The sequence below is a fragment of the Canis lupus genome, chromosome 25 (genome assembly GCF_048164855.1).
Source record: "Canis lupus baileyi chromosome 25, mCanLup2.hap1, whole genome shotgun sequence".
Taxonomy (NCBI): Eukaryota; Metazoa; Chordata; class Mammalia; order Carnivora; family Canidae; genus Canis; species Canis lupus.
In genome coordinates this window covers 24,030,902-24,055,255 of record NC_132862.1, presented here as the reverse complement: position 1 = coordinate 24,055,255, position 24,354 = coordinate 24,030,902, and the positions used below count along the sequence as shown (strand labels likewise).

Genomic DNA, 24,354 nt, shown 5'->3' with positions numbered 1-24,354 from the left:
CAGGCTGTAGGATTTTAAAGTGTATGAGACTCAATTACATAGGAGAGTGGTATCTTTTGACATTAGAGTGAGGCTAGATCCCTGTATGAGGAGATGCATTATAAAAAAGTCTGGTGGTCCTTCTTGCAACGTCCACCGCTAAGAATTAACTCCTTAGCTCTCAAAGTCAACTTCAGGAAGTGGGGTTATTTATATTGAAATCTAAATTATTTTCCATACTTTTACTCTTTCCATAATAAAACTAAAGATTATACCTTCATAACAAGAATTGTGAAAAAGAAACACAGTATAATAGGTAAAGAACACATTTGCTGTTTTTATTGGTGCCTTGCATGGCAGTAATACTGAAAAAAGAGAATGCAAAAACAAAAAACAAAAAACAAACAAAAAACAGGTTGGTGGCAACCCACATCTTTTTTTTAAGAGTACATAAACTCCTGTTTTATTTTTATTGTGGCATGAATGGTAACATAAAACCAAAAACATGAAAATATACAACTTATATTACACTATGTGTTATGAACAAAATATAAATCTATAACTCTATGTTATATTTACATAATTATTTATTTTATTAAATTTCAAGTGAGATGGTAGGTTGCACATACTTTGTTTTAAGCTCCAGGCATTTGATTGTCTCTCTTCTACTTTTTTCCCATTTTTACTCATAAAATCCGAAATGTTAGAAGGACTAAGAGCTTTAGAGCCAGTGGAGCTGTATAAATACTGTTTTAGTGAACCAGTGACAGAAACACTGGGAAGGACAGGAATCAATCAGTAGAAAACTTAACACAACATCATCTTCAACTTGGGAAACTGATAGTTACAGGAAATTTTAAAATTAAATACTGTAAAAGCCTGTCTAAACAAAAACGTATGCCCTATAAGACAAAGAGATATCTGAACCACTTTAAGTGGGCTTCATAAATTTCCTTGCAGACCCCATAATTTTTATTTTACTATGAACTTGATAGACAAATATCTTATAAACCTGTTTGTAAATATACAGTTGTTTATTACAATTCAATAATTTACCCATTAGGATGAATGAAGATGTAATTATTTTTTGATGTTTTAAATGTGTTATATGAGATTTCCTCTAGGAACAGTAACAACTTCTGGATTAAGAAAATATCTGAAATTGGGACCACAAAATAGTTAAGGATAATTTTCTTTAAATGAATTAAGGGAAAAAGTCTACTCTGAAATCAAAGCTATGAAATAATTTCATCAAAGAAAACTCTTTTATATTTGTTCCTTATAAGAGGATTTGGTTTCAATAATAATTATGTTCTTTGGGAGGGATGTTATTCGTGGTGAACTCTTAAATGCAGATGCCAAATAAATGTTAAAAATTGACTTAACTAATTTAGGTATAAATGTACTGAAGAATAGTTTTGTGTTGTATCCAATTGCAGTAACTAGCCAGATCATGGTAACTTGTAAATGAGCAACTTCAACTTATTTTCTCCAGTGATGTTCTCTTAGATTCCTATTAAAAAATGACTATTTTTGTAGGAACTGGTTACAATAGCCATAAAATGAGAGTTCAGGCAGGATTATTCCTCAGTACCGGGAGGGGTGCACGCGTGTGCACGAGAACGAGAGAGACAGAGAGAGAGAGAGAAAGACAGAGATACATGAACAGGGAGGTAGGAAAGGATAGAGAAGGGAAATGTTATCTTCATTTCAGTTTGATCTTACTCTCATTTCCTCTCCCTTAGCTTTTTTGATCACCATGGGGCACGGAGAAAGAATACAAGGTTTTAGGATCCTTTACAAAAATGATAAACCAATCGAATGCCAAAAAGGCAATGTGTTAACACAGTAAGTTGCTATTCATAGCACCTTTTATCAAATGACTTCAGAGCACTTTAAACATCAATATGATTTTTTGTTGTTGTTGTTTTCTTTTGGGGGAAAACTAAGGCAAAGAAATTGCAATACCCAGTGAATTCTGTATCAGAATGAGAGAACAGAACGCCAAGCTCTGGACTTCCTGTTTTCGTCCATGCGTGGTGTAGTGTCTCTGACATAAACCTAACTAAATAAAATTAACTTCTGAATTTCAGCAGTTAAAGGTCACCATTAACAATTTCGTTTTCCCCTTCAAATAAAACAAAATAAAGAACAAACAAAGAAGACCAAACAGAAGTGTTTTGTCAATTCACTGGTAAGTGTGTTAGAATTGGTTTCAGCCTGTGATTGCCCTCAGTGGCATCTACCTGGAGCTAAAACAAAGTATTCTCGTAGCCCAAAGTCATGAAATGAAAACAAAGCATTTTTATAACGTGGTGTAAAATAAGTATCCAGCAAACGTGAGAGGTGAACCCACATAAGTCAGAAAGAATTTGTTAACAAAGACAAAGAACAAATTTTTAAAAATCTGTTTTCACATTGTACATAGTAACGATATAAAACGAGTGTCTATTTTCTTTTCCTTATCCAGAGTGCTTAAAAACAACAAATAAAAACAAAAAATTGGCTCTAGATGACTGTGGCAATTAAATAACTAAATGAGTGATGAGAGCATAAGTTAATTAAGATTGAACATGACCCTCCTATTCACTCCTTTGTATGAAACACCAGAACTTGACATTGTTGGGGCCAAATTTTTAAAAAGGAGAAAACTTATTAAAGGAGAAGTAAAATTGTGTGGGTGAATGTGTGTGGTGTGTGTGTGTGTGTGTGTATAAATATATATATATATATGAGTTGGAAGATGGAAATTTGTTTTAAATATCTAACAGCTTATTGGCTGTACTTCCAAATCAGAGGAGAATAAAATAGAGAGGGAGAAATAAATTATACATAACTTACTAATCTGGGAACAGCTGACCATTATTATTATTATTACTATTATTATTATTATTATTTTATCATCATCATCATTACAACACTAGCAAAAAGAGGCAGTTCAAATGAAAATACAGTCATCAAAAACAAACAGAAAACGAAACAAAATCTCTGACATGCAGGATATGATCAGCTCCTCCAAGCAAAACCCCAGAGCAAGTCTTTTGAGAGAGAGAAAAATAAAAAGGATTTTTTTTCTTATTTATATGTAAATCTCAAACTTTTGGGTCAGGTTGGAGCGGTGGGATAGGCAAATGATGACTGGAGTGAAAACCATAGCACATCCAAGCTACTGGTTGGAGTATTTACTGTCTGATGCTTCAGTACAAATAATGGCAATTGACTTTAAATGATTTTGCATTTATTTGTACAAGCCCTATAACTGCCTTGGCATTTGGCTGGCAAAACCTAAATAACCAGTTCTGTCACCATCACTTGTTGCTCTCTGCACATACTGTTGGAACCAAAAATTGGACTTCAGTGGATTCATCATACAGCGAGGGAAGATAAGTGGTGAGGATCACTGGGTTCAGCCAGGCTCCATTTTGTCGGGCTGCCATGACTTTTAATCAAATCCTGCTTTTTATGGTATGGGATGCACGTGGCCCACAGTTATGAAATGCAAATGGCCTCCGCCTCATTTCATGGAGAGATGAAAAATACCTTATAAAATCATCAGTTCCATTTCCTGATCAGGAAAGGATGGAATGTTGAAGAAATAAGCTAATCTTGTGTTTCTGGAAAATGGCCAAATATATTCAAGGAAAACAATGATTGCTTTGCTCAAAGTTATCAATAGGAAAAACAAACATAAATCATTAAGTAGCAAACATTAGTGGAACCAACTGACCAGGAAGAAGGGACATCTGGGAACAGTTTGCTAGTAGCTTCCATGTATACATGCACACCTCTATTACACAGGGCCGCTTGATCCATCCAATAATCATATTAGAAATTTAAAAATATAATTTCTGAGCCCTATCTTGGTTGTCATTTGAAGTGCAAAGTCAAGGTCAAGGTTGCTTCCAGACCAGTCACTTAGGAGGATGTGGGATTTCATCCCCAGATGTGGGTTTAACTCACAATGGTTCAATGTTATTCCTATTAGTACCATAATCACACACATACATACACACAAAAATCCAAGATCAGAAAATATTTTTTCTCTAAATTTCTTATGTCTCTCTCTCTCTCTCTTTTCACCTGAGAACAGCACCTACAGTTTCCATTTAAAAAAAAAAAAAGTCAAATCTCACCAGCTGCTGGTATTTCAGGTTTTTCAAGGGATTGTCTAAGATATAACACTGTCCTAACTTAAGAAGGAACAGGAAAAAGGAAAGGAAAAAAAAAGAACTGGGTCAACACTTCAGTACAAATTTGGCACTTGCTCAAAGATGTAGTGTGGTGTGCAATAGGTAAAGAAAGTCCTCTACAGAAAATAATTGCTTATTTTGTGGTGGATAGCAAGGAAGTTAAAAACAGGCTCTTTTTCCCTCTTCCCCCCCATGCACAGACTTCCATCTTTAAAGTATAGAGATGGAGAAGGTGGAGAGAAGTAAAGAGAAATTCATCTTTCTTTTTTCTGTCAGGTGCATTAAAAAAAAATAAAGGAAAGGAAAGAAAAAGAAAAAGGAAAAAAACCCAGAAACCCCAAAAAACAAAACAAAACTTATTTCTTTTTTAAAAATTGTAGCACAAAACAACAAAACACATTCACAAGCCACTTGTTGGCACTGTGTACCTGAGTGAGAATTTCTAGAACATTGTAGAACAAACAGCCATAAAGTTTATTAAAAAAAAAAAAGTTGACGGGTAAGACTTCAGTGCTTGGATGTAGCAGCTGAATTACTGGCATTATTTTACCCATAGCTTATTTCAATCTCTTGTTGTTGATATTGTTGTTTGCTTGTATTTTTTTTTTTTTTTTCCTTTCCAAGCCTTTTGAGGCTGAGGTCTATTAGTCAGCTGATGTCCCAACTATTTAAGACTAACAGTTAAAGTAACAGTCAGTGTATGAGAAAGTTAATGTGCTTGGCCACTGGTAAGGATGAACCAGCTAGGGCTTCTTTAAGTCCTAAGGTCATAACAATCTTTTGGCCCTTATCAGTTGGCTTGTCCTGCAATATGGTTTTCACTGTCACTCCCATAATCTACATCTGGATCATCCTCTTCCTCATCGAACTCATCATAAATTTCTCCATTGATGTCCTCAGCCTGTATCTCCTCTTTGATATGTGGTTCCTCTCCTTTCACACCATAAGTGCTCTGGATAACAGGCATCCCAGGCTCCGGGCTGCTGGACACGCTTGAGTGCTCCGAGGGCAGGTGAGGGGAGGGCATTCCGGCCATGGCGATGGCTCCAGGGTACACAACACCAGCAGTGGCGATGGGGATCTGTGCTTGTTGCCTGCAGAGAGGAATTCCCCCCCAAAAAAGAACCGTGGGTGAGGGGAAACTTAGATGCAGGTTTTACTAGATAACGAACTTGCTCAGTTTGTCCAATTCTGTGATGTCAATACCTTACTTCTGTATAGTGCTTTACAGATCACAAGGCATTTATATGTGTTACCTTTTGGATTCTTAAAATAATGGTTTTATTACTATCCTATTTTATGGGAAAAAGAAACCCTGAGATGCAGAAAGCTTAAGCAGAACTTGACCCCAAGTTCATTTTTCCTCCACTGTAACACCCAGCATTTTAAGAAATAATTAAAGAGAATGCAATTTTCATGGAAAACCCCTAAAATATTGATAGTTCTCAAAATAAAAACTTATTGCTCAGAACTGACCCGTATCACATTGTCCACCTGGTCCCTGCAATAGTTGGGGGGATAGGAAGCAGGCCAGCCTCATGGGTGTACAGCTCTGCAGCTATACAAGGCCCTTTGCTTGGAACGACCCTATGCTTGGTTTAAAGTTCTGTTGCCGCAGTCTTAAAATCCTAAACTTTTTAACAGGAGCCCCACATTTTCACTGCACTGGGCTCTACAAATTATGTAGCTGGTCCTTGTGGGAAGGGATTAATAGATGATGTTCAGTTATGCCTTCTTTCATTCATTCATATGTTTACTATTTCCTCAGTGTTGGGTTTCATGCTCAGCTTTGCGAAGAGTCAGGCACTGGGATATAAATCAGAGGCCACTGGACAGAGCAGGCAGGCTCTTTCCAGGGAGGACAGGGCAGACTTTAAAAGTTTTTTTTTCTAAGGTATCCTCTGGCCATTTTCAGAATAGTATTTTATTATTCTAAGTATCTCTCCGGAATCTTACTGACTTCTGTTCTAGATATGAACATCTTTATTTCTGTGCTGAGAAAATTCTGCAGAAGCCATGAAGTTGCAGGCAGCATAATAGGACATCATAGACAGCCTTGCCATAGGAAGCAGGGTAAAACCTCCTGAGAGCTACATTCTTAATTCAGAAGAAAGCTCTCCCATTCACAACACCGTTGTGCTCTAAATAGAGTCACCACTACGAGATCTACAAAGGTCACGGTGTGCCTTGATAGCACCCAAGTCCCTCTATATTCAAAAGCAAACACTTCTGTTGAAATCATTTTTGTGTTGTATTATCTCAACAAAGATGTTGTGGAACTTGTCAATGTGAAGCCCTGGAAGTAATGAAAATCAACAAGGGAAAGAACCCACGATACTTCTCCGTTTTCAATAGTGAACTTCAGAACTATTTACTTTCAGATATTTTATTTTTAAGCCCGTTGTTAGGAGAGTTCATGCTAAAGCCATTGTTCTAGGCGCTTGGAGTCACTTCGTATGGAGGTATTCTTTGTCAGGAGCACGTGGGGGACAGTCAGGATCTTTTTCAAAATGCTGCCTCGCAACCAAACAACTATGTTTCACATCCCATTACATATAGCAAGAAGCATTCTCTATGAAAAAAAAAAGACAGAAAGGCCCATACCCAACATTGAAGTATTGTCGCATTTCCTGCCGCCTGTTCCGCATGATTGCCTTGTATTCACCAATGCGCAGCTTTTTGCCATCCACGAGGCAGGTGCGCTTTGGCCTGGGCTTGTATTTGTAGTCGGGGTACTTCTCCAGGTGCTGCTTGCTGAGACGGGCTTGCTCTTCATAATATGGCTGTTTCTCTAGGTTTGTCATAGCTTTCCAGCGAGATCCTGGGAGAAAAAGAAGGTTGAGATACCAATTTGCACAGCTGCTCAGGTTCCTAAAAAGGTAGAACTGAGAACAAGAAAATCTAAAGTAAAAATGTTGGCCCAAACCCAGAAAGACATAAAAATATGATTGATTAGCAAACTACGACTCAAGAGATGAGATCCCATGAGAACAGAGGTGTTGGTGGCTGTGTCCACAATGAAACTGTGTATCCAAAGATACAAACACGGAGCAATCTATTTTTTTTTATTTTTCTTGCTGGAATTAATAATTTAGCCAACTGAGTATATCATATATTTAAAAGCTCATGGATAACTTAAAGAATATACCTTTCATTTCCATGGTACATCATGATATAGTTCAACTGTGAACTAAAAAGCTATGCAAAAATGTATTACACATTTTCAATCTGTGGCTAATTATCTAGTTATGGAGTAGTTTTACATGGGGGCACATTACTTACTACAAGGGTTTCTAACATATGTTATATACAATTCTCCTCAAAATGTTTAAGTCTGCTTTCATGAATGATTGCATTTAAAAATTCATTTCATTAAAACTTTAATTACAAAAAATATATAATAATGAACATGCACTCAGTAACTACTGTGTGCTCGATACTGTGCTAAAAACTTTATGTGTCTCATTTTTACCTTTCACTGTAATCCTGTAAGGTAGTTATTAACATTTATACCTACTTCCATAGATGAGAAAATTGAAGTTCAAATAGATGAAGTAACTTACCCAAGGTCACACAACTATTTTTTTTTTTAATTTTTATTTATTTATGATAGTTACAGAGAGAAAGAGAGGCAGAGACACAGGCAGAGGGAGAAGCAGGCTCCATGCACCGGGAGCCCGACGTGGGACTCGATCCCGGGTCTCTAGGATCGTGCCCTGGGCCAAAGGCAGGCGCCAAACCGCTGTGCCACTCAGGGATCCCTGGTCACACAACTATTAAACTGCTAACCTGAGACTCAAACTCGGGTTCGATGTAATTGAAAGTATGCTACAATGTATGTTTTTACATACCTAGACCCACCTATCTCTGATCTAGCAGAGGTCAGAATTACAACAATAAGTATGTATGGGGTCAGATTTTTCTCTTAATAAAACACTTTCAATACTTTCAATAATATATAAAGATGTAATTTCTTGTGACATAGTGTGCATTAATAATATCAATCCCAATTGATTTTCCCCTTCTTTTTATTTTTGACTTAGGTTTGAATTCAACTAGGATTGAAAAAAATGTTCGAAGCTTAATTAAAAATGTTTATGCTCATTCTCAATATAAATGTAATTTAAAGCTTTGATTCTATGACTGTGGCTATGTATAGTAGTAAAAGTAGTAGTGGTAATAATGTTTCTTAAGCATGTGAGGAGAATCTATTTTCAGATGAAGTGTGTTTATCAGTAAGTAATCAGCTCAACTCTGCTCAAATGCACAAAGACCAAAATAACTGGAATTGGGAGTTCCCTACCAAATGTGTTCTGGTAGGGAAGTCTTTACTTGCCTTCCAAAGTTATCTAAGCAAGATCTTAAGGCTTTCGAATGGGTTCATTATTCAACCATAATTCCATTATCTCAAATTCAAATAGCTTACTGATAAACAGTTCTTCCCTAAAAGTTCTGACAATTCCTCAACATGTACTGTTATATGTATTAAAGAAATACGGTAAATAAGGGACGATACTCTTCCCTTAGAATTCTTTCCTATTGGAACAGATGTTGCCTGGGTGGATATATCCATGGAGGTATTAACAAAAATTTATAAACAGATTTTTTTCCAATATAGACAGCCATTATAGTTTATTCTATTTACTACAGAAATCCAGATTATGGTTCAAATAATAGAGTTTATGTTTCCATTCCTTTCTCCAACTTGTGTTTAAATAGCCACATCCAATAATCTGTAGGTACAATCTCAAACTCTATATTGCCCAACATTATTCGCTAGAGGTGCTGGAAACCATTATGTTATTCTCAGGGCAAATACAAATACAGGTAAAGCTATAATACTATTGTACTAGAATGAATTCTTTTTGGGAAGTTTCTTACAAGTATGTACAATAGGATTTTAAACCTCAGATCAGGGAGTGCCAAAGTGAGCTTACCAGAAATAATTTACTTAAGAATCAAAGCAATACACTGAAAGATGGACCTATAATGGTTGACTTTAAAATGTCCTAGCTTTATTATTAGACAGAACAAAGAAACTAGCATTCTCATTTAGAATAGGATTTGCTAGGGGTTCTTCTCTAAGTTTAAATGTTCTATAAGCTCAAAAAGAATACATTTCTCTAAGGAGAGGGATTGTTTATGCCTCATAGTACCTGCCTCAGAATGTTATAACTCTTTTTAGATTTCCTACTATGTGCATCACGCTGTATTAATTATTGGATATGCAGTGGTGAATCATCATGTTCCTTATCTTCTTGAGGCTCATATTCCAGTGGAGAGAAAATACATTAAGCAGCTAATTAAAAAATTTATTATTTTAATTACAATTGTGGAAAGTACAGGAAGCTATAAGACCATGATAAGAAGTTGAGATCAATCTTTTGTGGGTCAGGAAGGCTTTGCTGTGACTCCTTTAGGAATCAGCCAGGAAGAGCCTTCTGTGGAGGAAGAACAGAATGGTCAAGTGGAAAGAGGGATTAGAGGAACTTAAAGAAAGTTGATCTGGCTGAAATGCATAGGAAAATATATATGTATATGCACGCATACACACATATATATGGTAAATAAAAGATATATATTTATATAAAGATAAAATAAAGATACATATACAATAAAGATGTGTAAATTCTCAAATTGGCTCCTAAATCTAGAATGAACTGGTATCACAAAATATTTAGACATTTGATAATGTAATTTCCCTGGAAGTATCACTGAATCCTAAATTACATTTTAAAAGCTGGCCATCTCATGGTTATGTCTTTTTAAAATGGAGAATTAAGTAGCCTACGCACTGTCTGTAGTTGGCAAAATGGCTAACTCTTCTGTTTTATGACAGTGCAGAACAAATAGTGTTTTGATTTGGTGGCAAATGCAGTTTTCATTTTTTAAAGATTTTATTTATTTGACAGAGGGGGAGAGAGAGAGAGAGAGAGAGAGAGAGAACACAAGCAGGGGGAGGGGCAGCGGGAGACAGAGAAGCAGGCTTCCCACTGAGCAAGGAGCCGGAGGTGGAGCTCGATCCCAGGACCCTGGGATCATGACCTGAGCTGAAGGAAGATGCTTTACGGACTGAGCCACCCAAGCGCCCCCAGTTTTCATTTTTTAGTAATGACTCTTGAACAGGGTCAACCAAAGGACAGGTTTGGTTTTGGTTTTAATGGCTTTGTAGGTACCACATCCAGTGTATATAGCTACGATGTGAACCCAGGGACACTCTGGATGTGCCTTCTAGGTCTCTCCAAAAGAGATGAAAACATCTACTTGATTTGGGCGTGGCTGGTTGCTTACCCTGGACCACATATAGGGAGAAAGCTCACTGCGTATTTCAAAAGACTGGCCTTTTACAATGGAAAAATGCAGAAGGACATTTGGGTATTTCTCCTGATGATAAAGAGGAATATTTAATAAAAAAGAATCTGATATTCAAAATAAGAACAACAACAACAAAAACAGTCTTGAAAGTACTCTTTTCCTTTCTAAATCTGGCAATACAATAAAAATGAAGTTTGAGCTGAGCAGCATTGTCATCTCCATGGGGTCTGTAATGAATTTGCACATTTTACTCCAACTACTGTATATCTAATCAGAAAAAGATGTCCCCCATCCCCTGATCTAGCGCCAAACAGTAAAAGGTGATTCCTTATGTTAACAATTTCAGCAGAATGGCTTATTAAAACCAGATTTTAGGGTATTATAAAATGCTTAGAAGCCCTTTAAAATGTCAACTAGGATCCCCAGAGACTACGTAAAATGTCAACCCAGCTCAAGCGCCGGTTTTAAGCAGAATGAATTAGCAGCATGCTGTCGGAGGCTGTTATCCAAAACAATCAGTAAAGAGGAAAACATCAAGCTTTCTTTGTACTTTTATAAGAAATGGGCCAGTTAGAATGATCTTGTGGATATTTGAAGATCACTTATTTATTTGAAGCAATGACCAAATATTGAGGTCCCAAACCTCAGGTCCCACCTCTGTAGTTTTTTTCCTGCTATATCTTCAATGAACACAATTCTATGGAAAAGTCTAAAATTAGGCAGCACTTTTTTTCATGTAGTCCATTATGTTGTAATCATACGGTCATTCTAATATTCTTGTCTTCAACCCAGAAAGAAATTCTTGCAGTTAGTCACATGTCTCCTCTAAAATCTTTTGCTGCATTTCCTAAAGTATTTCATATCATCAAAACTGTTATTTCTCTTTTACTTAGGATAAAGTTTTAAGCAGTGATTATCACTTTTCCAGTATTTAGACAAAAGTACTGAATGATATAAAGATAGTTTAAACAATCTTAGTATTTAGTTTTCTCATTTTGACATTTTGGGATTTCTAATTTTGTGATAATGGATACATTAAAATTTATGCTTACATAAAATATTTTATTCTTTTCTAGACTTTTCCCAAATGGAACAGGTGTGACATCTTTTAAAAAATGGGAAATTTCATATGGAAGGTAGGATATGGTCATAAAAAGGAAAAATAGATTAGAGATTTTAGAGATGTAAAAAATGTCCATTTCCTTTATCCGTAAATGTTCACATTTTCTAAGCTTCACATACTCTTATCTTTTGCAATCATATTAATCTAAAGATCTCAAAATCATTTTAGATGAAAATTGAGACATAAATTTAAGTGGTTAATGGTCTTTATTTTCTTGGTTGTTTTGATCTCATTACAAATGTACACTGTGGACTGAGTGGCATCTATTCCCCCAGAGTAATATGAGAATTTGAGAATATGGGAGCATAAAAACACATGTGTATGTTTAGTAACTACTTTTAGATGATCAGTTACTTAATGTAAAGGGATAAAAGAAACACCATACTTGCATTAAATACATGTAATTCCAAGTGCATTATGGATTCTAATAAAGCTTTAGTTAACTTAGAGAAATGTTACTTATTTGTTGAAGCCCAAATTTGGAGTTAGGTGTTCATATTCTATTTTTGTTGTTTAGCTCTTAGAAGTCAGAGAGTAAGTTAGGTTATCCAGTAGCTGGCCATCACACCATCTGAAGATGAAGAAGATGAAGATGATGATGATGTCAAGTGAACAGCACAAAGGAAATGGAATTTTCCCTTCTTCTATCTGGGACATAAACTGGTATACAGTAGGCCTCTTTATAATCATTACCCTTACCTCTCACCCATCTTTTCTGTATGCTTCAGTGTCTATGTATGTAAGGCAAATAGTGAAGTATAAATTAAAAATTGCACCACATGCTACATCCTCTTGTGTCCTGACAATCTAAACTGATTTTCAATTCTAGTCCCGGAACAATCATCACCTATACCTCCATCCCTACCATGTGAAGAATACTATAATCCAAAGGAAAAAAATAAATATAGTCAATACCATTATCAAGTGGCTCACAGGAAAATAACTTTTTCTTAGTCTTAGCACAAAATATTTCTAGATTTTAAAGGAGAGAAAATATTACAAAAATAAGTATAGAGACACACAACTAAATTAGCTAAAAAAACAAACAAAACTAGGCCTATTTCTCAACACACATAAAATATCTGTCATCAGAAGAAAAGCCTCAATTAATGGTGCTTATTTTTTAGATAAGCAGATCACATGAACTGCCTGGCCTCCAAAGCCAGTACCTTTCAACAGCTGCAGAAAGCAGAGCTGTACATTTATTCCATACATCACATAACCATTAGTATGTTTCTTACCCAATATCTTGCTGATGTTGGAGTTGTGCATGTCAGGAAAGGCTTGAAGGATTTTCCTTCGTTCATCTTTAGCCCACACCATGAAGGCATTCATTGGACGTTTTATGTGGGGTTCATTGCTACCACGCCCTCTGGATTCTCTATAAATTCTTGATTCTGAGACTCCAGCACTTCCTAAAAATAGGGAACATTGCTTTGTATGAGTGTTAAGACTTGGTAATTCTCTCCTTTGTATTGTTATTGAATATTTGTCTAGTGAAATATGTATTCAAGTCTGTTAAAATATAAACATAAAAAGTACATCTGATAAGAGTACTTTTGGTTCTTGAGACAGAATGCTTGTTTATGAAGTTTTTATGATAAGCCCTATAGTGGCAATTGTCAGATCTGCATTTTTAATCCATTTCTAATATATTTTTCCTTTTATTCAATGGATTATGGACTGTGTCACCATCAATTTTTAAGAGGACACAAGAAACTTGAATATGTAATCTTTGACGCAAATTGGAAAGAGAATAGTTGGGGCATACCAATAGGCATTCTGGTACCATAGAAATATTAAATAGATGAAGGATTTCATAAAATTGTGAAACGCTAATCTGTTTGGCATGATGGATGACCACAGGTAAGGATATATCTCTGCTACCTAAAGACAGCCAGAACAGTAGCCATGTCCATTTTCTCTCCTGAAGTAACATAAACAAAAATGCTGCTGAATAAAAATTTGAGGTTAAAATGCAATATAGAAATTCTTCTGTAACGTGTTTGGCTTTTCCTGGCAATTTTGTGCTAATAAATGCATGAACTATGCTGACACATTAATGATAGCCTACTCCCCAGAAGGTATCTAAAAATGGTAGGAAAAAAAAAAAAAAAAGAACAGTTACACTACTATGGTTTCCTAAGAAGTTCACAGCCTCATATTTAGGGGAAACAAATAATATATTTATTTCCCTGAATTTTCTCCCTAGTGTCTAAAGTTATGCAAAGGGACCCACTGTAAGTTCCATTCTGGTTTGCAAGACTCATGATGATAAAACATGACCAAGAGCCACAGTGGAACCCTTGGGAGCTTCCTTCGCCCCTCTAGGCTTCACGTGACTTTGTGAATAGTTTCACCAGAGTAAACAGCTTCCAGAGATACCTGAGTTTAGGCAAAGAAGACCAAGAGGAGCAGCGAGAAACACAGAACTGTGATACTAAGTTTTCCAGGGGTGTCATAAGGAAATATGGAAGAGGTGTATTCTTTTGGTAGCATATAAAATTTTGAAACAATTTGGGATTTCTAGAGGTTGTATCATTAATAAAAGTGCTGCTTTTTCTTTCTTCCCTCATATCTCTCTTCCTGTCTTTTCTCAATTAGAAGGAATGGGAATCAACCAAAATAACCTGGACCTAAAGACCTCTAGAGCAGCAAACAAGAACACGGGCATACCTGTTGGTGGAGTTTCACATTATTTCTCATTCATAGTATGCTCTTTGGTCTGATGAAGATTGGAAAATATTTGCATACAAGCATGACTGAATTTAACAAATAACAGCAACAAAATCTTGATGTTTTAATGCTGATTACTATGGGTATATTTTATCATGCTAATACAACTTGAAATTTATGAAATGTGTTATTACCGGTAATTGTCTTTTTATTGACAAAAATGAGTGCTAATATATGGCAACATCTTTCTAGAATGAGGTTGTAACTAGCAAATGATCATTTGCACATCTGCTTTTTCTTGTTCTTACACCTTACAGCAACATAAGCAATAAAATGAACATTAGGCAACTTCATCAAAGCTAAACAAGCTCTTTATGTGTACTTAGGCCAGGTTTATCTTAGCCAAGTGAGGAAGAAGATAGAAGTAAATGTTTGGATCCAACAGGCCAGGAAAACACTGACTTTTGTTGGATATCCAACTGAATAAAATTCAGTTTTGATAAAATTATCTGGCTAAATGCTCAAATTTGGCTAGTCTCTTGGCTAGGACAGAACTGGACTTAAAAGCGGAATTGGCCCAAGGCACAGAGTAGACAACTATGTATTCTGGGGAATTCAAGGCAATCTCTGCCCTAAAGTATGCTTCCTAATGGTTTGCTCTGGTGCAGTCTTTTCTATATGCAGGGAACTCTCTACAATAGTAACAAATTTGAGGACGGTGCTCTCAAAATGCCTGTACAGCACTTGACACTAGAGGGAAGTTCCCAGGAATAGTGCTTTCTTCTTTTTCTCTCTTTGCTGTGTTATTAAAATTAGAGTGTCAATTTAATTGGTTGTCATTGGGGATGTTTAGGAGGTTCAGAAATGATGTAGACAACAGAACTCTCGAGGCATGTAAAGAAAGCATGAGGCTGTGAACTGGCATTTTAGTTGGGTTATAAAGGGGAGGGAGGACACTTGATTGTATAGTAGACAGTGTAAGAGTGAAGGGTTCCAAAATGCAAATGTATATATATACATATATATACATCCTGAAAATGTCCATTTAGTGTTGGATTTTGGTCAGAGTTTGACAAATTAAAGCTTGAAAAGAGTATCTAAGAGTATTTGCTTCAGAATCATGCCATCTTGAATCCAAGACCTGCCTCTAGTACTTACAGCCCTGTTATCTTGGAGAAAAATGATTCAAAACTCCCAGGGGTTATTCTCTTTGTTTGTAATAGTATTTATCTCACAGGTTGTGCTAGAAATTAATGAGATGATTTATGCAAAGCACTCAGCAGATTGCTTGGCACGTGGGAACTGCTCAGTACATGTGAGCACTTATTGTAATGATCAGGTAAAGGTGGCTATCATATATACTTTTTAGTAGTTTTAACTGGCACTAAATTGACACTTCTGCACACTATTGGAATATATATGAACAATTTTCACAAACCATCAGAATCTCCACTCATGTTGAAATCCATCATGGCATGGCTAAATTTTCCTTCTTCATTCTGTTTAACTGCCAGTTGCTGAGTCAGACTCTCCAGTGTTGTTTTTTCCTTAAAAAAAGAAATTTATAATGAGAGCTCAATCTGGAAATTATAATTATTCAAAGACATTTTTTTCTTGGGCCATATATAATACATTAGCTTCTGGGAGGGACAGAATGTTGATTTATTCACCTTTGCACATTCAGCACATTATGCTGAGGTAATTGAAGCAAATGATCAGCAGGGTTTCTGAAGGAATTCTGATTCTTAGAATCCCCAGTACAGTCTTGGCATTTGGGTTTGGTACGCCTAAGGGGTATATATGCTGGGATCCTTGGAGACAATCTTCCTAAATCATAAAATGTGCAGAGAAATTTCATGAAAGCAACCTGTTTTACAACATTTGGAATGCCTTTAATTTTAGCCAGACAGTAGAAGTATAGGAGTGGCATGGGGCCCAGAGAAAGTCTTCCAATAGTCAGGTGACCAACTGATAGAAACATAATTCATAGTAGTGCCCTCTGGTTGCCATCTCCCTAAATGCCATCTGCATTCCTCATGCAAGGGTAATGAAGACGTTTAAATATTCATTGCTAATTGCTTGTCAAGTCTCTGTACATTCGATGTGAGTGCCTGCTACTTGGACCACAATTTGATTTGGATTGCTAAGCCAAAATATTGAGTTGGCGAATTATTTGAGATACAAATACACCAAAATTAGATCTGCAAAGACATCAAGTCATTTAAAAGCATGCAGTGCATCATTTGAATTCATGGAGAATATGGCATTACAAACTAAATTATTTTCAAGGAAAATATAACACCCAATTTAAACCACATGAGATATTAAACTATTTCCAATTAAGTAATTGGGTGATTTTATGACAAGAAAAAGCATACAATGAAAGGTTTACAGCTTTTTCTAACACTTTCCATCATGGCTCTGAGGATGACTTGGTTCCAAAATAGTTTTAAGAAAAGCATCTATTGGATTTCATAAAATTTTCTCAGGTTGTTTTATAATCATTTACTTCATTTTCTGAGGAACACCATCATGAACTGTACAAATGAACCACATATACTGCAGGATAGCTATTGACACAATAAAATGTTCACAGAAAATAATCAACTATTTAAGATAATTGTATTACAGGTAAAGGGCCCAATTAATGTTCCCACCAAGAACCATTAGGGTATTGATATTCTTAATATAGTACATGCTTTATTTCTGCAAAATCTTTGTCAGTATTACAATTGTATGTACTAGATAAAAAATTCTCTCAATTTAGTGGCTTTGGAGCTCCTATTCATCAAAGTCTGTACATGATTTAGTAAAAAAATATTTAATTGTCAATTAGTATAAAACACAGCAGGGAAATTTGAAACAAAATAGTTGATATCAACTCTTGTTCTACAGGATTACATAGTACTAAGTTGAAATAAATTACATATTTAAAAATGTAGGATATGATTCAATTAGTTTGTGTGAAATTGATATTTTCAGCTGCTTTATATGCTCTGGATTTCTTTTCCTGAGAGAGTCTGCTGTATATATTCAGCTGAGAACAGGAGCATCAAGGACACCAGCTTAACAGACTCTTTATAGTAAATGTAGCTGTTAAAATAGAAGACAGTTACATTAAAAATAAACAAAAAACCACACATTCCATCAACATGATATGATAGTCTCCAGTCAATGAAGACTTAACTATTTTTGGGGGAATGTTCTAGGTATGGATTGCCTCTCAGGTTTTGATTTGTGTATAAGGCAATAATGCTATATATTTTAGAGAGAGTTTTCCATTCTGAAGCAGTCTTTTCAGAAGAAAAAGCAAAATGAAGGCAATTGGAGTAGAAAGAGGACAAGATGTTGAGTGACCTCTAAGGTTCTGAGTTCAGCTGTATGAATCTAGTGCCATCTTACCAAGAGGCTAAAATTAGCAAATGAGGTCAGGAAACTAACCATGAGTTTTTACAGTAAGTAACCTCCAATTATCTACCCCTAAGGTACACAGTATAATAAAATTATTTAATTAATTACCCAAAATGGAATTGACAATACTTCCCAAGAGTCTATGGGTGGGAGACAGCGGAAGTCAACAGGGTAAGCTGCACTGTTTTTGTGATCCTTTGCAGAGCTGATTCTCAGATACGTGAACAGGGAAATGGGATGTGACTGAAGGAATTAGAGGGTTTGTGGTGTGTGCCTTTAATTAAAACATCTTACAACAGCATGTAAATAAAAATGGTAACATTGGCACATTTTAAAAACCCTTGATGACAATAAATTCAGAAGATCAGAAGGAATTGAGGTAAGGGGGCTATACTAAAACCTAAGTGGTTATATGGTAAATATACAGTATATAAAAATACAATGGTCCTGTGGCAAATAATTACCATATAATCTCATATTAATATTGATTTTATAGCAAATAAAAGTGTATATTTAGTTCTTATGTACAGGGGTATATATAAATCTTTATGTGGATAGGAGTTTAGATAATATACTGAAACATCATAAGAATGAGTTGAATTTAAAAATAGTTCTCAAAACTTTAAATTCAATCTATTTAGGTATATAGGAGGAGAAAAAAATCAGCCAAATGTTATAAAGCATGAATGCTGGTACCTTGAGAAGATTCCTCTGATACTACTCCTTCCAGTTCCACCATCCCTGGCTGTCCCCTTCCCCAAAAAGTCCACTTATGCACTATCATGTCTAAAATTCAACCACTGAAGATTCTGTTCCTTGGATTAAATCTTTACTGAAAGCCTCTTTCCAAATGTGCCAACATTACTAAAAAAAGGTAATATTTTGATTCTCAAAGCTCCTATAATTAAATTAACCTTTTCTAAATAGAGGTACCTGAGGGTGCCTAGGTTGTTCAATGGATTAAGTGTCCAACTCTTGATATCAGCTCACATCATGATCTAAGGGTTGTGAGATGGAGCTCTGCCTGCATAGGGCTCTGCATTAGCCTTAGAGCCTGCTTGAGATTCTCTCTCTCTCTCTTCCTCTACCCCTCCTCTCTTATCCCTCCCCTCTTAATGAATGAATGAATGAATGAATAGAGGCAGCAGAAGCAAAATGAGTGCAGTTTGATATCAGATAGAAAGGGGGTACATGGGAAGATGCTGAAAATGGGAAACACTTAAGAAACTGAATTTGGGGAAGCAGATAAAATGCTGATGGGCACAAGTGATAGTTTTTTTTTTTTTTTTTTTTTTTTTTTACCAATTTAGAATCTTAGTCACATCTGGCTCCAATAAAAAATACATTTTAAGAATTTGTACAGAAAGAGAACACCTTATGCCCCCACTTTAAGATCACTGTTCTTCAGCACAAATCCCATATAGCATTTTTACTTTACTGCTCTTCAATACTATCCAAATGCTGATCTGAAACTGGCAGAATCACTGATTTTCTCTCCTCTACCATTTTTCTATCATAAATAAAACAAAAATAAAACAAATATAGGCACATTCAAAGAAATTATTGCTAAAACTCTGAAATGCTCTGAGTAACCTCAGAGTAGAGGGTACAAACATTTTAATTACTACAAAGTAGTCAAAGTGAAAGAGTCTTCATAATTTATAAATAAGGATCAAAAAGATTACCTGTACGCTTTCTCTCTTGAATACAAATTAGCAATCGGATAACAATAAGATTTCCTTTAGAATGAGGACTCCTACCTGGCTAATCAAATCTTATACAATACTGTAGGTTATTGAGATCAAGGGGTAATGTTAGGTTAAGTCTATTTTTACTTGACAAATCTTCTGGTCCTATGTCAACTGGAACTAGGATCCAAATGGGTTGTATCTCATCTACAGAAGAAAACAATGTCTTAGATCATACATATCTTGGGGGTCAAAAAATGATTCTAAAACCCAGCGTTTAAAGAAGTATTATTACTGTGCTAATATTCACATAGGCAATTTGGCAGCTGGTCTTAGGCTCTGGGGCTTATTCAGTTGATTTGAAAACAACACATGTATTGTTTGTGCATGACACCAAGCTATGGTGGAAATCAACAAGGAAAGCCAAGAAATATCTAGAGATGTAAGCAATGAGTTGATTAGAAGTAGTCAGTAAAGATCTGTACATTCTGAATGGATGGCAAAAGACCATAAGAATTAATGAGAAGAGGATATATTTGAAAATATAGAAAATGACCCGTAAGGAAATAATGGGTTTGGGGATCAGAAAAATCCTTAACCAAACTCTGTTATATGTATTAGCTATGTTACTTTAGACAATTATCCTCCCTGAGTCCCAGAATCCTAGTTTGTAAATGGGGTTTAAATATAGTGATAGATTCTCATCAACTTAAAAAAAATCAAGATATCTATGCTTTTAATATCAGGGGAAAAAGGCAATGAGGGAAATTGAAAAAGTAAAGATTCTTCCTAACATATATGAATTACAGGAATAGTTAGCTCAATCTCAGTGTTAAATAACTTGCCATGGTTATGACCTTTTTTCCCCTATGGCTAGAGTAGTGAACAAATATGCATTCAAAAGGAGAATTTTGCTAACAACTCCAAAAATTGTTGAGATATTTTTTTCATTTCTCTTATCTGTCATCTACAACAATGTATTTAATCTTTTCATTTTCCATTTGATGTCCAGCATGATGGTTTACAGGTCTAGTACATACTTAAATTGAAAACTTCTCCTATTCCATTACTTCAACATATACAGAAAATAACTAAAAATTCACTGTTTATAAAGGTTCAAGCGAACATCCTGTGTTGATACTTCATAGAGCAGACAAAACAAAATAAAACAAAAAACACACAAAAACTCTGTTTTAGAGGAGGTAGATATTTCCTTAGTTACCTAATCCCAGATTAAACAATGCACAAGGAAATGGTTCCTCTGTTACTCCTTGAAATTGGGATCCGTGTAAGTGATGAGCTTTGCTCCCCAGCAGACACATATACACAAAGAGAGATGGGCTGTGGATCAGCTATCATAATGGACATCCCTGAAATAAAGCTCACAAAGCTATAAAACTCATAAAAAGCACATGCATGAAATGACAGAATAGAGTGTGACTGTCAAATGTTGACTCAGTAACAGTTAAACCCCTTCTGGCTGTACTTTTTTATGGTCTACTTCTATACTAATGACACGGGAGGAAGAATGAAACAAAAAAGGTTTTTAACCCTCCAATTATGTGAACCTCACAGACCACCAAAGAAGATGAAAGATTATTTATAATGTCATAATGATTTATCAGTTGGATATTTTTCTCATCAGCATAAGCAAAATACAAAGAAATAATGCATATGTCTACCCCCTCAACTTCTTGGTTCCACCCTTGCTTATTGAGAATGCCATTTTCTAAAAAATAACCATCCACTTACATAATATAACAGCACAAATAGGAGAAAAGGCTTTCTTGTAAATTGTATATAAATTATATACAAATATATTTTCTCTCTCTTTCACACACACACACACAGACACCTACACACACACACACACACACACACACACACACACTCTTCCCTTCAAGACTAACAAAAACCCAAGTTGAAGAAATCATTGACTAATTTTACTCTGGTCAAATGCAAATGTATCTATTAGAATATTTCTAGACACATTGGTACTCTGAAATTTGGTATCCCTTGGGAATATTTTCCATCAGAGAATCAGTCATAGAGATATGGGAGCGAAGGGGTTGGAAAGGTCTATAAATGGCCTCTGGTCTAGTCATCTACAAAATCATCCTTATCTAATCTTGATGTCTTCTTTTTAAAAATCCAGATATTCCCCTAGTGGAGAAAATCATGAATTAGAGCACATAATTTTGTTCCACAATCTAATTTCCTTTTATGAAATTTGGTAACCACCTTCAGGAAGTGTTTTCTGAAGCATAATTTCACCTAAATTTCTTAGAAACTTAGTTTCCTCAGGCAATCTGGTCAAATTGAAATGTACTGGCAGATCATGTTTTCTTAAAAAGTATTGTGAAGTTGAAGATAGATGAAATGGTTTTGAAGGAAACACATAGTTTCTATGAATTCAAGTCTTCATCCAGATGAATAATTTTCCAAGATAGTAGCATGAATTGTACATAAAATTGATGACTCCCTATCTATGATTTTTAAAGAATTTATTTTATTTTATTTAAAATTTTTAATTTACTCATGAGAGACACAGAGACAGAGGCAGAGACATAGGTAAAGAGAAAAGCAGGCTCCTCACAAGAAGCCTGATGTGGGACTTGATCCCAGGAACCCGGGATCATGACCTGAACCAAAGGCAGCCACTTGACCACTGAGCCACCCAGGCATCCCTAAAAAACTGATTTTAAAGTAGGGGAACTATTAGAAAGTTAATGGCAATTAATTCTAATTTATGAAAGAGAGGAACTTGAGGAACAATGACCTGAGCATGTAATATATGTTCCAGAAAAGACAGAGCTGATGGTTACAAAAATTATCTAAGAGCACTTAGCAGAGGATGTAGGGTCAGCAAAAAGCCAGTATGGATTCATTAACAAAAACAATATTGTAATGACCTTAGTTTATTTTTCTATAGGAAATGTAAGGCAGTCCAGGGGTATTCAATGGCTATAATGTTTTGGACTTAACTCAAGCTTTGGATTATGTTCCTATCAATATCCTTATTGTCATGATAGAAAAATTGCATAGGACCTTGAAAAAGAAAGGAGATGGGAAAACTGGGTAAAAAGCACCAATCTTCAAAGATCTTAAGAATGAACTTATTTAAAAAAAGAATTAAGCCCTGTTATTTGTGAAAAAGGGGATAGCATTTGGCCATATAAAGTCAAGATATACAATGCTGACCAATGGCTGTAAGTTATCAGGTGAAATGTAACAAACCACAAAGAGTTGTGTAATAGTCAGAGGTGTCTGTCCATTAAATGAACTGCCTCGAAATGTAAAAAATTTCCCCTCTCTGAAAATTTTCAAGTATTCAACATATGACGACCTGTCTGGCATATTAAAAATATTGAAGAGGAAATTCAAGGCCCTTTTCATTGTCTTTCAAACCTGCAAATCTATGTCCTACTTTACTGGACACTTCCTAACATAAAACTAAAAGATTTTGACCGGTGTATAAAACTATATATATTTTCTATCATAAAAGACAGTTTTCTCAAAAATTTTTAAGTTTTAAACCGTAAGGGCACTCCATTCATAACTGACGATTCCATATCGTTTTCTTAAAGTCAAGGAAGATATTTCAAATTGTGAAAAAACATAGTTATTGAGATGTATTTTGTGAAGAGACTGTCAAATCCACACAGACAATCAGAGTCACAGATTCAGGTACTTTGTGAAAGACACAGTTATATGCCCAAATTCCACATTACTAATTTAGTCCTTAAAACAGAAAACCACCGCCAGGAACAGGAAGAAGTCACTGAGGCCTGGAGGATTAATGCACAAAAAAGCCACTCAAAGGAATCTGTAGAAAACAGATCAGTCACAAAGAAGGTACACATGAATAGTGTCATGGCAAAATACTGGTCTTGGCTTATTTGTCACAGTGGTGCTTATGGTGTGTACCCAAGGAAAGGGAAGACAGGCAAAGAAAAAACTAAGACCTGAGTTTTCAAATGTTTGTGTTATGTGGTCAGCATTCAACCGAAGTCTAAAAAAAGACCTTGTTATATTTCAAAGCAGGGCAGATACAGATACTGTGCACACTGAGTTAAATCAAAAGGGTTAACGTGAGAAAAACAGGCGGCCAACAAAGAAAAACAATAGAATTCACAACCAACGCAGGATGTCCGGTAGGTGGGAGGGCTGCATAGATGTAAACACAAAACTTGAATATTGTCTGATGTTAATTGTTCTATAAACAATGGGTAACTCAGTCATTGAGCTACGGAAATGTATAGAATTTTTCTCTTTAATTTTCCTTCTCATGGAATAAAAGCTACAAAACTGTTAGCATTCTTATGAATGTAGCCTCAGTAGCCAGTAGTTACCTCAGTTAAATAAATATAATTGGACTATCTTGAAGAGTCATGGCTTGGTTCAGAAATGCTGGATCTGATGAATAGAAACAGGCACATCAGAGTTATAGTTCACTTTTCAATTATCCATGGTTGTTTTAAGGGAAGGGACAGAAATACATGGATTTGAATAGATATTTAGACTCTCCAATTAATCAACAGCTAAAACTTCACATGTTTTATCAGCACTGCTTACAAGAAGCAAAACAAATAAGGTTGAGCACATTTGTTTTGTTTTCCTTGCTCATCCTTTAGTGAAGTGGCTGGGTTAGTGGTTGTGTGGTGAAGAAAGAGAGATCTAGGAAGGGAGCAGACCAGGAAAAACAAAGAATGGGAAGAATGATGTACAAATCACGGAGATGGTTATTGCTTAAGTGAGATTTTTGTAAGAAAGCCTCAAGACTGTACTGAATCCTACATGTGACCAATGCTGGGGCACAAGCTAATCATCAGGCACTGAGTACTTTCTTAAACTTCATCAGCACGGTCCATTAGAAAAGAGACTGAACTCCAAGCCACAAGACCTTGGCTTAAAAACAGATCTCCCACTGGAATTCCTGTAATCTTCTCAAATCTCATTTTTATTTTTTAAA

At 35.6% G+C, this 24,354-nt stretch overlaps 1 protein-coding gene across 31 annotated transcripts in view; it reads right to left on the bottom strand.

The window, feature by feature from the left end:
• Positions 1-296: 296 nt before the first annotated feature.
• Positions 297-24,354, bottom strand: part of SOX5 (SRY-box transcription factor 5) — a 996,739-nt gene continuing 972,681 nt past the window's right edge. For all 31 annotated transcript variants that reach the window (XM_072798660.1, XM_072798680.1, XM_072798683.1 and 28 more), the window contains 4 exons: positions 15,722-15,830; positions 12,849-13,022; positions 6,774-6,990; positions 297-5,263 (listed from right to left, as the gene is read on the bottom strand). In XM_072798660.1, the coding sequence (XP_072654761.1) occupies positions 4,960-5,263; positions 6,774-6,990; positions 12,849-13,022; positions 15,722-15,830 (804 nt within the window). In that variant the 3' untranslated portion in view covers positions 297-4,959. The remainder of the gene's footprint in view (positions 5,264-6,773; positions 6,991-12,848; positions 13,023-15,721; positions 15,831-24,354) is intronic.